General features: G+C 38.5%; 1 protein-coding gene across 1 annotated transcript in view; it reads left to right on the top strand.

Annotated features, from left to right (window-relative positions):
- Window positions 1-18,034, top strand: part of gabra4 (gamma-aminobutyric acid type A receptor subunit alpha4) — a 75,916-nt gene that overhangs the window by 18,345 nt on the left and 39,537 nt on the right. Inside the window, 2 exon segments of the mRNA NM_001017822.1 lie at window positions 3,035-3,117; window positions 15,174-15,317. Coding sequence (NP_001017822.1) covers window positions 3,035-3,117; window positions 15,174-15,317 — 227 coding nt within the window.

Raw genomic sequence — 18,034 nt, 5'->3', positions numbered from 1 at the left:
ACACAGTGTCGAGATCCCGAAGCGCAAGTGTTTCGAAACACTGCACCGAAGCATGATCCGAAACACCCAGGTCACGTGACTAAAGTGTTTCGAAACACTTGGTCACGTGACTAAAGCGATTCAAAGCATTGATCATTTCAAAGGCGTTTCAAGACCCGCAGAATCTGCATTTGACTGTCATGATCAAGTTGTCAACTGTGTCTTGTATGGCTTAGTGGACCGTGCGTGTGCATTACATTACTGTGTTTCAAATTTATTTTGGGTTCGAATCCCGACTAGTCCAAATACTCCAAAATCTTGATTTTATATATTTTAACCATGTTACTGTTTTATGGTGTAGTCTAGATAGGATACAGCTGCGGATATGCCATCAATTTAGCATCATTTTTGTAACACTGTAAAACAATAATTCATATTTTTACAGTACTGTGATGGGTTTAGGTTTTGGATAGACGTTAATAAAATACAATGGGAAATTTAATTAATAATATAAGTAATTATTGTTAACTTCTGGCCACAACTGTATCTGACCTAGCAACAACCCTGTTTTATGAACAAAACAATACAAATTTATTTACAAGGTGTTTATTCGTATGTCAGAGCAATGTTGAAACAAAACGACACAATAACAAAGCATTACCAACTGGTATTAAAGCATTTCAAAATAACTGTTTCAGTCTGGATTAGAACCCATTATTCCCACATGGCGGTCACGAACTCTAACCGCTCAACTAAACCATTTGCAGATTCAAGGCTACAAAGTGGGATTTCATACCCTAATTTGCTCAACTGTTCTTTGCTGAAGCTGTTTCAGTGAAATACAAATAAAATGACCACTAGGTGTCACCGTAGAGTGGTGTTTCGAAACGTTTCGAAGCTTCGACACATTTGCTTCGATAGTTTCAGTGTTTCACGAAGCCTCGCTTTGCCCACCACTACAGAAAACAGGGTCAAGTAAAAACTCCTCCGGTCCTAAGCACAGACAAGAAGCACCATAAGCACACGTAACGAACTGACAATGAACACTGAACACGTAGCACATATATAGGCACGATAATGAGTATCAGCTGGCGAACAATCAATCCAGCTGAGTACCTGTCATGACATGTGACCAAAACAAATACACGTGGGCCACAAAAACAAAACAAACCCACATGATCAAACAGACACTCCGGAAGAGCGCACAAACCTGCAACCGTGACCGCATTACCAATAATATCGAGCAAAAAAAAAAAAAAAAAAAGAGATAGCTGTGAAACATACAGTAACCTGCTTTGTATTTATGTAGAAAACACAGTTTAGGTCTGTTTAGGGTAAAACAAAAATTTACTTCTGTCCGATCCTTTAGCGCCCCTCACACAGCTTGATCCATGCTGGCATTTCCCCTCTTGGGTTTTTGGTTTTGAAAAGGGAAAAAAATTCCACCATCCCGTCCAAACTTTAAGGATACCAGGTATCAGATTTGCACAATCCATATGCACTCGCTTGAAAGTTTGACAGAGCTCCTGCACGTAGCTACAGTTGCTAAGTCACGATTGGTGGGTGGCGGTTTTTGGGTGTGGCTTAGCGAAGGGTCAATTGAATTATTTACTATAATAGTTCCTTTAACATAAGTGAAGCTGCGGTCACACTAGAGTTTGAGCATACGATAAACGGGGCGAGATTAAACAAACTTATCAGACAACATAAAAAAAGTGAGCGATAGCTCCAAGTTTTAAATTTCTGTCTAGAGATGTCATGTTTTGATCCTTGATTGGTCTCACGCAGTCAAGTGATGCGATTTCACAGGTCAGAGTTCACCAAGCTTGAACTTTGCACCGCAGCAACCAGCGAAACTTGACACATGACCCTGCGTTTCCGGTCTGACGCATTCGCGTGCGTATGAATGGAAGTCAATGGGAAGAAAAGCCCAGTGTGACGCAGCTTAAGACATGTTATATTGTGTCCTTTAATCTATGTAACAATTTGGGTTTGACATAGCTCAATTGGTGGAACAAATGTTTGAAAAATGCACCATGAATAGAGGACAAACCGTGTTGCCAAGCGTCTGCTGAATGCAAAGTGTTTTATAGAAACAGTTGTGGGAAAGGGATCTAAAAAAGGGCGGTCTAAAAAATCCATACGTTGTGTTTAAACGATTGTTCAATTTGATTGGTTACACCAGTAATTTTATGATACAGAAAACACAATGCTATACACTGTACAAAAAGTCAAGACAACAAATATTTTAATGTTGATTTTAAATAATTTTAAGAAGTTAATCAGCTTCCAACTAAATTTATTAAGTTATACAATGTTTAACCGAAAATTTGTAGACCGTTTTAGATGACTAGAAATGTTACACTTTAATTTAACTAAAAAGATTAAGCAATCATTTTTACAGTGTAGACACAACTTATTTAGGGCCTGTTCACACCCAATGCACTTTTCCGTACCAAAAACGTGAGGCGCAGCATTTTTGTTGACAAGAAAAAAGAAGCGCGGTGCATATTTTTATTTATTTTTTTGTCACTAGGCAACAACTGAATCAGCTGTGTATTGTGCGAGAATGTTGCAGTTGATATTGTTATAAATGTAATATTTAATATTATTGTGATGTGTATAGTTTTTATTTTTGCGCGGTGTAATTTTACATGCAATGTCAATTATTTTTTTTTTTTTTTTTTGCGCAAGTTATTTTCCGATCCATGATCGCAAGACTTTAGGTGGAGTTTGATGCCATACTTGACAACTAAAATAACAACTGAGAACTACATGACCATATGTGTCATCTACTGGGCTGACGTGGATTTAAAAATAGTGCATTAATAGATAATGTGTGAATAGGTTAATGTTATCTATTTTCAATACACAGTTTACATCAATACATAATTGTTTTATTACATATTCTCTGTGTACACATGTAAATATTGACAATGGCCACCCAAAAAAATCATATCAGATCATTTCACAAATCTGAACCGTAGTTCTTTTTTTTTTAATTAGCTGAAAGTAATTAATCAGCTCATTTCAACTGTTGTTTTCTCCCCCACAGGTTGACAATAAGTGCCGAATGCCCGATGCGACTGGTGAATTTCCCGATGGACGGCCACTCCTGTCCGCTGAAGTTCGGCAGCTGTGAGGATTATACTTTATACATGCTCATTTCCTTTCATCCCGCAAAACACTGAAAGCATGATCTGAGACAGTGTTTGAGAACATGGCAGTTTATTTGACGCGTTTGGAGCGAAGAGGAGAACATTTCTTATGAAGCCTTACTGAAATAATCCCTTCTTTAAAAATGGATTTCACTCTCTCCTCACTGTCAGATGACGACACAATTCATACTGAGAACAGAATAGATTATACAAGGATTGTGTGTGTGTGTGTGGTGTGTGTGTGTGTGAGTGTGTACTTAGGAGGTTTACGAGGACAAATTCAGTCATTAATTTATTTTCCTTTGGCGTAATCCTTATTCAGGGGTTGCCACGGTGGAATGAACCGCCAACTATTCTAACATATGTTTAATGCAGTGGATGCCCTTCTAGCCGCAACCAAGGACTGGGAAACACCCTTACACACTCACTCATTCTCACTCATTCTCACACACACACACACACACACTCGTATACTACAGGCAATTTTAGTTTAACCAGTTCACTTATAGCGCATGTCTTTTGACTGTGAGGCAAACCGGAGGACCCAACAAACGCCACAAAGAAATGCCAACCGGCCCAGCCGTGACTGGAACCAGAGATCTTCTTGCTGTGAGGCGACAGTGCTAACCACTGAGCCACCATGCTGCACAAGGACCAATTCAATTGTATAATGACATAGTTTTGACCTGGTTGTAAAGCAGGGAGTTATGAAAACATGTCTTGTGTCCTTGTAATTCAAAATCTTACTCAACAGGGTCTTTCGACATTTAGCATTTGCTTCAGGTTTCTTGTGAGAGTGCAAAACATATGCAGAAAGTAATGTGAAAATGGATTTACTGGACTTGCAGCGTCATTGAAAGCAGATCATGAGCTACAAGCGTTTAAAAGAAAGGTCGGAATGCTTTAGACTGAAATACACAGCCCAGGCTTGGAGATTTGACGACTGCACAGCAAAATATTGCAATTTCAGTTTTAATTCAGTTACTGTAATCTTGCATGCAGTATAGTGCAGAATGAATTGCTCAGGGAAACCTAGCGTTAGTGCTTTTGTCCAAAACACAAACCAGTAGTATATAATAAACACTCACCGGCCACTTTATTAGGTACACCTTACTAATACCGAGAAGTGTCCACTTTTGCCTTCAGGACTGCCTTAATCCTTCATGGCATAGATTCAACAAGGTACTGGAAATATTCCTTAGAGATTGTGCTCCATATTGACATGATAGCATCACACATGTGCTGCAGAATTGTCCGCTGTTCATCCATGATGTAAAAATCCCGTTCCACCACATTCCTAAGGTGCTCTATTGGATTGAGATCTGGTGACTGTGGAGGCCATTTGAGTACAGTGATCTCATTGTCATGTTCAAGAAATCAGTCTGAGATGATTCACGCTTTATGACATGGCATGTAATCCTGCTGGAAGTAGCCATCAGAAGATGGGTACACTGTGGGGATAAAGGGATGGACATGGTCAGCAACAATACTTGGGGAGGCCGTGGCGTTGACACGATGAATGTTACAGAAATCAAGACTTATCAGACCACGCAACCTTTTACCAATCTTCTATTGTCCAATTTTGGTGAGCTTGTGCCAATTGTAGCTTCAGCTTCCTGCTCTTAGCTGACAGGAGTGGCACCTGGTGTGGTTTTCTGCTGCTGTAGCCCATCTGCCTCAAGGTTGGAGGTGTTTTGCATTCAGAGATGCTCTTCTGCAGACCTCAGTTGTATCGAGGGGTTATTTGAGTTACTGTTGCCTTTTAAATCAGCTCAAACCAGTCTGGCCATTCTCCTCTGACATTTGCGCCAACAGAACTGCCGCTCGCTGGATATTTTCTCTCATTCAGACCATTCTCTGTAAACCCTAGAGATGGTTGTGTGTGAAAATCTCAGTAGATTAGCAGTTTCTGAAATACTCAGACCAGCCCGTCTGGCACCAACAACCATGCCACGTTCAAAGTCACTTAAGTCACTTCCCCATTCTGATGCTCAGTTTGAACTGCAGCAGATCGTCTTGACCATGATTACATGCCTAAATGCACTGAGTTGCTGCCATGTGATTGGCTGATTAGAAATTTGCATTAACGAGTAGTTGGACAAGTGTACCTAATAAAGTGGCCGGTTAGGGTATACACTGTATTGTATAGGCAGACTAATAAAACTCATGTGAAATTTGTATTAGTTAAATTATATTAAATTTGTATAGTGTTTCCATTGTCACAGTATTTCCTATAATATTTTTTTTTTATTCTGGAGAAAGTCTTATTTGTTTTATTTCGGCTAGAATAAAAGCAGTTCTTATTTTTTAAACCATAATAAAGTCAATATTATTAGCCTTCTTAAGCAATATTTGTTTAGATTGTCTAAAAACAGACCATCATTACACAATGACTTGCCTAATTAAACAGTTAAGTATCTTAAAAAAAAACATCTAGTAAAATATTATCCACTGTCATCATGGCAAAGATAAAAGAAATCAGTTATTAGAAGCGATCATGTCTAGAAACATCATCTTTTCGTTAAGCAAAAATTGGGGGGAAAATATACTAATAATTCAGCAGGGCTTAAAATTCATTAACTTTACAAGATCTAACATCTCTAGTAAACAAATACAGGAGCAAGAGAAGGCCATCCGAGACTACAGAGCAAACTGGAGAGTGTAAAATGCTGTTATAGGTCTGCACTGTCCGGGGGCAGCAGGGAGATCAGTGCTGACCTTCTCGCCTCTACAGGGGACGAACAGCTCTCTGTCTCCATGCTTCCCCTCAGGCCCACAGAAAGGACAAGGATATTCAGAATAAGACAAAGAGAGAGAGAGAGATATCCGTCAGCACATTAGCGCAGCCATCGCCCAAAAAACGTGGAGATCGTCCTCCATCACAATGTCACAATGGAGCTCTCTGGACTGGTTTATCTCCAGATCTCCCAGCAGCCGCTATGAAAGAGCTCTACCCACCTGCCACATATTCCCATTTGAGATTAGGCCTTCTTTTCAGATTTCTCTTCCCTTTTTTTTTTTTCTCCCACATTTTCGTTTTTGCGTTTTTTGCTGACCGACTGTTGCGAAGAGTCCTGCTGATATGGAGATTCTTTGTTCAGTTTTAAGAATATGAGCTCAGTATTTACACACGCGGAAGGGAAAAAGTCATTTCTCCTTGTGGAGAGGAGTTGCGTTTTCACATCTCTAACGTACTGGGCTGAAATTAAACCTGTGGACTGTCAACTGTGTGTGTATTTGTTTCGTTTTTTTTTTCTCATAAAGGAATACCCGAATGTAATTTTAACTTATTTCACCATCAAGTACTGCCTTTTTAGCAGTGCGTGCAGTAGATCGCTCTGATTACATTGGGCAAACCGGTAAAAATGTTTTAATGTTTTACAGACTTATTCATAAAATATTTACATTAATATTTGTGGAAAAACATGTTTATTTTGTTATTTCATTTAAGTAAATTTCTTTTAACATTAAAAAAAATATATGAATAATATTTTGTTTTTGGACCGCTATTATATGTTGACACAAACATTTTGCTATTTATAATTTTTCTATTGCCTAGTGATCTAATAAAATCTTAGCATTTAATACTATTTCGAATTTGCAGTGTTTAATTTGATTAAAATTATAAGTTTCTTTACTCATTTTTGTCACTTAAATTATTATTATTATTATTATTTTTATAATTATTATTGATGTTGTTGTTGTTGTTATTATTATTATTACTGTTGTTGTTGTTTTTTTTAATGTTATTATAATTATTATTATTATTGATTTATTTACTTATATTTTATTAATTATTATTAATTATTATTATTATTAATAATATTATTGATATTATTATTATTATTATTAGTAGTAGTAGTAGTAGTACTTATATTAATAATAATAGTTATTATTATTATTATTATTATTGCTGTTATTATTTTATATTACCATAATAATTATTAACATATTTATTAATATTATTATTATTATTATTATTATTATTATTATTATTATTATTATTATTAACTATTATTATTATTATTATTGTCATTACAATTAATATTATTATTAGTAGTAGTAGTAGTAATAATATTAATACTAATTATTATTAATGTTGCTGTTATTATATTATATTATTACAATAATAATTATTAACATAATTATTTATTATTATTATTATTATCTATTTATTTTTATTTTTATTATTATTATTATTAGTAGTAGTAGTAGTTGTAGTAGTAGTTGTAGTAGTAGTAGTAGTAGTAGTAGTAGTATAGAGTTTTATTTTATTATAGTTTTTAAATGACCAAAAACATGTTAAAACTTGTCTGCTGTTCTACAGGTTTAGGTTGAATAAGCTGGTCTTGATAAGCTGGTGAAAACCGGCAACCGCTGCAAATTGCACTTTAAAGGGTCACGAAACACCAAAACACATTTTTTGAGCTGTTGACAGTCGTATATGTGTCCCACACTGCTAAAAACACTATTAGGACACCTATATTTCACTAAAAAGTGTAAATTGGTTGTTTTTGCGTTATTTCAAACCAATTCGTACTTCCGGTTTGAAACAAAATTTTGAAGCTATGACATAATAGCGTTGTATTCCAGCGTACAGAGTGGACGTCTGTGCCAGAGTGAGTCTTATTACGTCTTACAGTGTGTTGCATTAATGCATGAGTAAAGCTTGGTTCAAACCAATCAGCGCGCTCTATTGTGCAACTTCATTAACATTCATTACTGTCACAGTGTTTAGACGACAGAGACGCCACGTTGTGTTGGCAAAACAAGCGTGAAGTGTTGCTTTTATAGTTTGCTGCAGTGAAGTTTTGTTTTCATTTTCTCTCTGTGAGAGCGCAGCTGGAGTCGCGTGTGGATTAACAGTGTACACGACGCTCGACAACAATAACTTGAGTGTCTAAGGAGGATTATTGTTCCCCCGAGAGCTGTTCTGATCTGCAAACGCTGAGATCCGGATTCGCTTGTAGTCTCTTCTAAATAAAGACGCAGCTCTAGTTGCCGGTGATTGTCTTGTCTCTACAGATTTGGTAAGTGAGCGACCAGTGCTCTTTGTTTATTCAGTTTGTTCGTATCGAACAAACTATTGCATCGAGTGTAAACATGTTAGCACCACAACCAAACTTGAACCTCGTGTAGGATTATCACCGCATTTTGTGACCGGAATAACACACGCGGCTTTCTGACGCTACCGTCGGACGCTTTCCGACGCAAAACAATCACTCTTATCCACGTAGTAAAAACGCTGGGAATCCTCATACAGTAGGAACTTTTAATAAAACAAAACAATCACTTTTATCCATGTAGTAAAAAACCTGGCAACATTTATACAGTAGGAACAGTTAAAAACTTTTACTTTTAACTTATTAACAGAATAAAGCAACACAATCTCACGGCAATTCGTAACTTTTTGATTTAGTGGCTAATTCGTATAAATTTGTTTGATCTAATTTGTACAATTTAGTACGATTTGCTCATCCCCCAATGACGGTTGGGTTTGGAGGAGGTGCCACGCCTCCTTTTTAAAATCGTACAATTTGGTACGACTGAACTCGTACGAATTAGCCACTGAACTGGCAAAACGTAAAATACTTACGTTTTCTCGTGACTGATGTCTTATTTTTAAATCTTATGTTAGACACCATGGCTCAGTAAAGACCAGATATGTTAAAACCCAGGAACTTTTTAAAACCTCTTCAAAAACAAAACAATCACTCTTATCCACATAGTAAAAACCCTCACAACATTTATACAGTAGGAACTGTTAAATTTTTACGTCTAAAACACACACATAACTTATTAACAGAATAAAAACAATTTATTTTAGCAGATGCGCTGGGCTCACAGGCTGTTTTTCCAGCCCTTAAATTTTTAACATGCCCCAAGTGCAGCTATGAGATGCACTTTAACCCATGCGCTTATTTTCTTATATGTTAGACACCATGGGTTGCTAAAGACTAGATATGGTAAAAGTTAGGAACTTTTAAAAACATGTAGAAAAAAAAAACCTGGCAACATTTACACAGTAGGAACTGTTAAGAACTTTTATGCCCAAAACACACACATAACTTAACAGAACAAACACAACTTATTTTAGCACATGCGCTGGGCTTGCAGGCTATTTTTCCAGCCCTTAAAATTTTGAACATGCCCTAAGTGCAGCTATGAGATGCACTTTAACCCATGAGCTTAAGCCTGATGACTTATTTTTAAATCAGAAGTTAGACACCATGGATCGCTTAAGACCAGATATGTTAAAACCCAGGAACTTTTTAAAAACAAAACAATCACTCTTATCCACATAGTAAAAACCCTCGCAACGTTTATACATTGGGAACTTATTAACAGAATAAAGACAATTTATTTTAGCAAATGCGCTGGGCTCACAGGCTGTTTTTCCAGCCCTTAAATTTTGAACATGCCCCAAGTGCAGCTATGAGATGCACTTTAACCCATGCACTTATTTTCTTATATGTTAGACACCATGGGTTGCTAAAGACTAGATATGGTAAAACTTAGGAACTTTTAAAAACAAAACAATCACTCTTATTCATGTAGTAAAAACCCTGGCAACATTTATACAGATTGAACTTTCAAAAAACAGTCTTCAAGAATCCAAAAACACAGATTGCAATTATACCCATGTTAACTCCTATGTATCAGTGTCCCGCTAGGTTTTGTTCACTTCCCCTAAAATAAAATAAAAAAGCTCTGCCATGCCCAGCGTGACTTTGGATCAAAACTCTCCTCGTCTCTCTGTCCCTTCTCTCTTCTTTTTCTATTTTCATGGGGCTGTTGGTGGGTGTTTGGAAGCCCTTCCTCTGCTCTATTTCCCAGTGTGTGTGGGGGTTCAGAAACAGAAATATGGAGAAAGAGACAGCAAGGAGAAGATTTAAAAATAAAAGACAGAGAGAATTAAGGCAGATGATGATGGTGAAGATCTCAAAGGAGGACAGGAGCGCGGGGATCGTGCTGACGGACTCCCGAATGCGCAGTCAGTCTCTTCTTCTCCGTTTGATGTATGGATTTCTCCTCCATAAATGAAATCCGTCTGATTCCGAGCAGGAGTACAATCTCGGCGGATCTGATTTCTGTGTCAGGATGATTGTTCTGCTTGGCTCGGATTCGAGATTGGCACGCACAGTGGTGGAAGTGGGCAGCAGCGAGGAAAGATCAGTGTCTTAGCAGCGACCGTTCGACCCTAAGCTCGAGGACTAATACGCAGAGATCTATGCGTAGGCAAACCCAGAGGAAAACTTATTGCTCATAGATTGCTCTTTCATAGCTCAGGAGACACAGTGGTGTTCTTAGATGTGTATAATTGAAGTATTAACTACTTTTTATGTCCTTGGGTGAAGCATAAATGGAAGGGATTAGCCAGCCAGCTGTTGATGGAGAAGTTTTGGTTGATTAGAAATGTTGTAGTTTGTCTTCTGATCGGGCGTTTTTTTTTTTTAGATCATGCATGAAGGGCTCTATTTTAACGATCTAGGCGCAAAGTCTAAAGTGCATAGCGCAAAAGCATTAACAGCATGTTTGAATACACTTGCTATTTTAAGGATGGAAAAAATACGCTCTGCACTCCTGCGTATGGTCTAACAGTGTTGTGTTTATTCTTTTAACCCTTCAGAGTCTCATCTCCCATTCCCTTTAAGAGTCAGTTGCGTCGCGTCATGGCACACTTGCTATTTACATGGCGGACTTCTTAAGTAGAAAAACTGAAGGCTTCACTAGCGATAAAACAGTTAAACAGAGCATCTGCCGCGCAAAGATAAAGAACAAGCCTCCTTCATTCGGCCTCTTTACTTTCTTTTTACTTTATTTTTAGTCTTTACTCCTTTACTTCCGTGGATAAGGAAACGGTGGAAACTCAGTCCACTGAAGACATCCATTAGCTTACATATTTAATTTAATTTATTAAGCACAGAGTTTGTCGCTGGATCGAACCTCGGCTCAGTTGGCGTTTTTGTGTGGAGTTTGCATGTTCTTCCTGCCTTTGCGTGGGTTTCCTCCCTGTGCTCCGGTTTCCCCCACAGTCCAAAGACATACGGTACAGGTGAATTGGGTAGGCTAAAATTTCTGTAGTGTATGAGTGTGTGTGTGAATGTGTGTGTGTATGTTTCCCAGAGATGGGTTGGGGCTGGAAGGGCATCCGCTGCGTAAAAAAAAAAAAACTTGCTGGATAAGTTGGCGGTTCATTCCACTGTGGCGACCCCGGATTAATAAGGGACTAAGCCGACAAGAAAATGAATGAATGAATAATTTTCTAAATTAAGTTCTAACTTCCAGAAAAAGAATAAACGACGAGTAATAACGAAGTGTGGTCAAAAATCTGAGTTCTATCCAGACACACGTTCTATTCTTATGCCTCATATGGTGATGCAAACATCACTAAAAACCCACTGCTGGACAAATCTAAACTTGTATACCTGCATTAGTTACTGGGTTGTGGCAGGAAGGTCGTCTAAAACATGCGCTGAAATAGTTGGTGGTTCATTCCACGACAACTGATAAATAATGGACTAAGCCAAATGACAATGATTGAATGAATATACTTATTACTTAAATTATCTAAATGTTTGGAATAAATCCAGAGAAATCTGCAGTTTTTAACTAGTGAAACAAAGCGTGTCCTGTGTGGCCTGTCTATTTTGATTAATAACAAACATGGAAACTTAAGCTCATCCATTAATATGATTTCTGCAGGATGCCTTGTAGGATGTAATGAAGACCACAACTCCCATGGTTGCGCACTCACAACATCATCAAACTACATCTTTGTTTGTTGTGAATGCACACCCTCTAGTGGTGAAAATTGCATACTGTGCCTTTAATTCAGCATTAGATGTTTATTTGGCGTTACTTCGGGTCCGTCTATAATAATTGCAATTTTTTGCACCACTATAGTTGCAGTATTTCAAATGTTTAAAAGTAAACCCTCCTGTTTTTTATTTTTTATAAAAAAAAAATAAATAAAAAAAAACTGCTGTGACTGGTTAACTTTAACACAATAATAATTAATAATTCCTTAAATTTATTTAGCGCTGAACACTCAAAGCTCTTTACACACATTTTTGAGGGGAATCTCCTCATCCGCCTAGATCAGGGGTGGGCAAACTCGGTCCTGGAGGGCTGGTGTCCTGCATAGCTTAGCTCCAACACTAATCAAACACACGTGAACATCCTAATCAGTGTCTTCAAGATCACTAGAAATCTATAAGCAGGTGTGTTTGATTAGAGTTGGAGCTAAACTCTGCAGGACACCGGCCCTCCAGGACTGAGTTTGCCCAACCTTTGACCTAGACGATGCGGCAGCCGTATTGCGCCAAAACACATCACACACCAGCTGATTCGTGGGGAGGAGACAGAATAATGAAGCCAATTATAATATAAGGATGGTAAGGAGGCCAGTGTGCAAATTTGGCCAGATTAAATTAAATACCCTAATTAATCCCCTACACTTTTACGAAGGGCATCCTGGGATTTTTAACAACCTCGTTGTTAAAGATGGCACTTGCTAAGCAGTATAGAGTCTGCATCAATATACTGGGGTGTTAGGACCCACACAGACTACAGGTTGAGCTCCCCCTGCTGGTCTCACTAACACCACTTCCGGCAGTAATCTAGCTTTCCCATGTGGTCTCCCATCCAGGTACTGACCGGGTATAGTCCTGCTTAGTTTCAGTGGGCAACCATGTGAGAGTTACAGAGAGCTAGCTGCAAGCTAACGATGTATCCATCCTACAGCACTTGATATGTTGATATAATAAGTTTGAGCAAAACAGAAAAAAGCAATATAGCAATTTGCGCAGTTTGTTTTCTGGTAATTGTTTTTTTTTTACTTTCTTAATTGCTTTGTTTTAAGTTTGTGGGTTAAAATTGCTATAATTACTTGTCATATTACGAAAGGTTCTTCAGCTTTAGTGGGTTTAATAAATTACCCTGTTGCGAATGATTAAACCTTTATTTGGGTTGCAATATTCAGCCCAGACAAACGCTTCTGATCTGTGTGTGGTTTTATTAGAAACACTCAAATGCTTGGTGGCTTATTAGTGTTAAACGCTGGTTTGGCAATCATCACAAACAGACTTAAAGATTAAAAGTTAATTTGCTTACCTGCAGATCTTTCAGCAATTGATAGGCTATTTTAGAACAAACTGGCATTGTGTTGAGAATAGTTCACTAAACAATCTGTTGTGGAATGGAAAGGACTTTCATTTGCTTTCATGTAGTCATAGCCATATTAACCTGCAGCCCAAGACTGATTACTTAGTAAAGCTAAGCAGGGCTGATCCTGGTCAATATGATGGGAAACCACATGGGAATACGAGGTCGCTGTCGGAAGTGGTGTTAGTTAGGTCAGCAGGGGGTGCTCAACCTATGGACTGTGTGAGTCCTAATGCCCCAGGACACTATACTGGATGACTACTTCTTAACTGTGCTGGGTGTGTCTTTTCACAGAACACAATCGACCAATCCCAACAGACTGGGTTATCTGACCAATCAGCGCAGATTAGCCTGTTAAGGAGGGGTTTGGGACTAACCTGTCAACCCTCCCGTTTTTCCCAGGATTCTCCCGTATTTTACACTTGTACCCCGCTGTCAATACACTCTCTAAAATAAAGGTACGCAAGCTGTCACTGGGGTGGTACCTTTTCAAAAGGTACAAATGTGTGCCTAAAAGGTCCATATTAATACCTCAAGGGTACATATCAGTACCTAAAAAGTATAAAAGTGTTCCTCTTAATATTTTTAGGTACTAATATACACTTTTTAGGGAACCAATATGAACCCTTTACGTACAAATTTGCCCCTTTTAAAAAGGTACACCCCAGTGACCGCTCGCGTACCTTTTATTTCTGAGAGTGTAGCATTAACACACAGGCTATGGTCCATCTTTCCAATTCACCAATCAGACGATTCCTAAACCACTATAAATACCCTGCATTCCATCTAACGTTCCATTTGTTTGGAGAATCCCCCCTTCCACACCTACTCCTCCTCCTTTCCTAGATGGGTGACACGATGGCCCAGTGGTTAGCACTGTTGCCTCACAGCAAGAACGTCACTGGTTCTAGTTCTTACCAAGCCAGCCAACATTTCTGTACGGAGTTTACACGTTCTCCCCATGCTCACGTGGGTTTCCCCCTGGTTCCCCAGTTTCCTCCCACCATCCAAAAACATGTAACTAAAGTTAATTGACTAATCCAAATCAGCACCTTAGACATGCTCCTAGTAAGTAGTTATCTCTAAAGAGCAATCACTATCCGTTCATTAGCTACTACAGCAGGGGAGTTCTCGATCTACCTGAGCTCAAACTCCCCTCTCGCCCTGCAAACGGGAGAGATCCCCGGGCTCGAGGATCTCATGAGCTCAGGGACCTCTCTCGGGAGAGCATGCCAAACAAGCTTTATAATCAATCGCCAGCAAAGTGTGAACTCTTGAAATGCTTATTTTCTCTGGATTGAACATTTGGGATACTTGAAGTACATAAGCAAACTATGTAACCACTTACATTTGGTGAATAGACCTGAACTAATGTGAGTTGTATTTTTAACTACTGTCAAAAAATATGCCATAAAGAAAGCTAACATTAATTACTGGGACTTTATTTTGAAGTGTTACCAAAAAACCATAAGCATCAAGTGTCACTAGAACATCAATCTCAGCAACATCTCAAACTGCGCTCAGATTTTCAGAAGGTGCCAAAATCTGCGCTCATAAATCTCAATGTGAACATCTTTTCCCCCTCTGTGATGTGCCGTTCTCCAGCAGTGTGCCAACAATTGGCTCATTTGTTTCCATTTTACCTGAGGCCCTTTTTTCTCTGGAGAAAAAATGTGAGCGTCAGGAGGCATGCAGCAGGACGTCTCCATTTACCCTCTGTTTAATCTCATTTCTGTCTTTTTCATTTCCACCGGGATACATATGGTGCCACAGATACGGTGTGATTGTTAGCTTAAAGCACATATATATGTACACACACACTCCTTTTGTGGTGTAGGTCTTGTTATGACGCTCTGTCTTGTTTATCAGATGCCTACCCAAAGACTGAGATGATCTACACGTGGACTAAAGGCCCGCAGCACTCGGTGGAGGTACCTCCTGAATCCTCCAGTCTGGTCCAGTATGATCTGATTGGACAGACTGTGTCCAGCGAGACTGTCAAATCCATCACAGGTACACACAACACCTTACACTATTTTTTTTTTTTTAGTTTATTTAGTCTTAGTTTATGTAGCTTCATCCACTCACCATAGCTGTAGTTATTCATCTGAAGTGGAAACAAAAGAATATTTAGGAAAACCAAATAAAATTTATGTATTCTGATTGCAAATAAAAATTCCATCCATTTGGATCACATGCTTTTAACATAATTGAACTAATAAACTTTGTCAATATCAGTTCACAATAGATGCAAATTTGCATCATGGGTGGGGCTTGACTTTAGCTTTGTTGCTAAATGGCTAACATGGATTTTACTGAGAGAGTAGCTGTGCTTTATGTGCTTTAGGAAGGCTGAAAAACAGCATGGATTCATTCGGCGCCATGTCTGAGTCCACTAGATTCTTTTAGAGGTGAACCCAGCTTTGTGAGTTCATCAACTCCTTCAGAATCTGAAGCTGGATGATGGAGGCTTTTATCTGTGCTTCTGACTAAGCCAAACCCAGTTTGATGAGCTGTTGTCCTGTGTCAGGAGGATTTCCCCTCGGGACACCAACAACAGGCGCTATGTTATAATCACGCCCATACAAGAGCAAGCTCCTGATTGTTTAACTCGGCGTGAATGTCTGTTAAAGTTCAGATTTTCTAACTCGAACAAATTTCTCAATTTGCACTGCCTCATTCGCACAAATCGTGCCACAGGATGTCTATTCGTGTCTTTGCATTGAATTAACGTGGTGTGAACGCTCCTTGAGGAATCTGACAACATGCATTTTACTAAACTGATAAATCAAATTAAATTGAAAGGTTACAAACCGTTAATGAAAAAATTCATGATTCAAGATTTTACAGTACAAATCGGCACAAATTATTAATTTATTGTTTCCTGTTTTTATTTGTTATTTGATGTTGTTATTTATATTAATTAATTATTATTTTTTTCTTACTGAGTACAACCTTCTAATCTAAAGGGATGAGGACTGGAATGAGGATGAACTGCAAATCTTATTGATAATTATTTTATAAATTTTTGAGGTTTGTAATCTTTAGTGTAATAATTTTTATTGATAAAATTGCAGCGTTAAGAAAAAAAATGATCATAAATTTGCATTTTGATTATTATTAATTTTTTTTTCAATCTATTTGCCTATTGGAGGAGCGATTGGTCAGAGTGAAGATTTTCAGAAACCCCGGGTACAGTGCTGTTGTGTGGACACTAAAATCGTAGTTTTCACCCCATGACATCAGCATGCACGCGGTTTTCTCCTTTCCGATTGGTTAACAAGCCTCTGTTCACATGAAACGTGTAGGATGCAAATTAGGCAAATTCGGCAAATGCATTGAGTATTCTGCATCATTCACACAGCGGGACAGTAATGACCTGTTTGGTACCTAATGACCGTTTGGTACACTTTTATAGCCGTTTCCACTGTCATAGGTACCAAAAAGTAAACCGCACCATACTACTATTTGGGTATCTTTTCGAAAGGGTACTTACACAACAAAAGAGTACCAATAGGTGGAGCCAGGCGCACAGCTGAATGCTATTGGTTTACAGAGATACGTCACTTGCTCCTGCACAAGCCAGGAGAATGAAAACAAAGGAAGCGGCATTTTTTAATACACAGCTGAGACATTAAATCATAGTAATATATACATATAATAACGAGCCATGGTCGACCTGACAACAAACCTTGTCGTCATCTTTATGAACAGCCACAAATCCAAGAAGAGCAGAATCTACCCTGTGCACTGTAGTTGTTTACAAGGCCACTAGATCCTTTCAGAGGTGCATCCAGCTCTGTGAGCTCATAAACCCCTTCAGAAACTTATCCTTGATGATGGAGGCTTTCAGCTGGGCTTTTTTTTCAATAGAAAAACAAATTGGTATGCTATTGACATATTACCCTGTTCATAACAAATACCACATTAATTTCCAGTTTAACAAAGGCTCTCAAAGCTGACCTGCTCTTTAGGCCACGTTACACATAAGTCCATTTTATCAGCAAGCACATGTTCGGAAAGTCCTGATCCGTGTCACCTGATTGCTGAATATAACGAATATCTAATAGTGACGTAAGCTAGATTAAAAAGAAAAACTATTTGACTCATGATACGTGGCCTATAAAGTCAGCTTAAATGCAAAGGTCAGCACGAAGCTGTTTCACAACAGCTTGTTTTTGAGAGCAACTCTGCACAGAAATCAGGGGGAAGAACAATGCCATTTGTTTATTTATGTATTATGTCTTTTTGATCAAAATTACATAAGAGATCTGGAGCATGGAGTGAGTGTTTTGATTACTGGAGCGCAGTTTCCCAATACGGCTGCGAGCCTCATTCTGTTAAGATAAGATGAATCTGCCAGCGCAGCTTAACAGCCAGAAAACTTTGCCGTTCAGCCAAAATAAGTCTGCTGTGATGACAGACTGTCATCCTGACCTTGTTCCTTTGTCCGCTTTCAGGCTAATAAGGCACTTCCTGTTCCCGTTCCTTCTCTTTCAGGTGAATATGTGGTATTGATGGTCTACTTCGTCATATAGAACTCCCTATAAGACATTTTTGCACAGGCCTATCTAAAGCATTACTGCTGCTCACTGATGATCAACAGTAATAATGACACATTTGACCTCTTCTCAACAGGGAAAACCACCAACAATCAAGAATGCATGATTGGTGTCAATGCTTTGCAATCAAAAACGTCATTATAATAGAAGTCAATAGGGCAAAAACCT

This window comes from Danio rerio, chromosome 14, assembly GCF_052040795.2.
Source record: "Danio rerio strain M-AB ecotype USA chromosome 14, GRCz13ab, whole genome shotgun sequence".
NCBI lineage: Eukaryota > Metazoa > Chordata > Actinopteri > Cypriniformes > Danionidae > Danio > Danio rerio.
The sequence above is the reverse complement of the archived record's forward strand: the minus strand, read 5'-3'. Positions and strand labels throughout refer to the sequence as shown.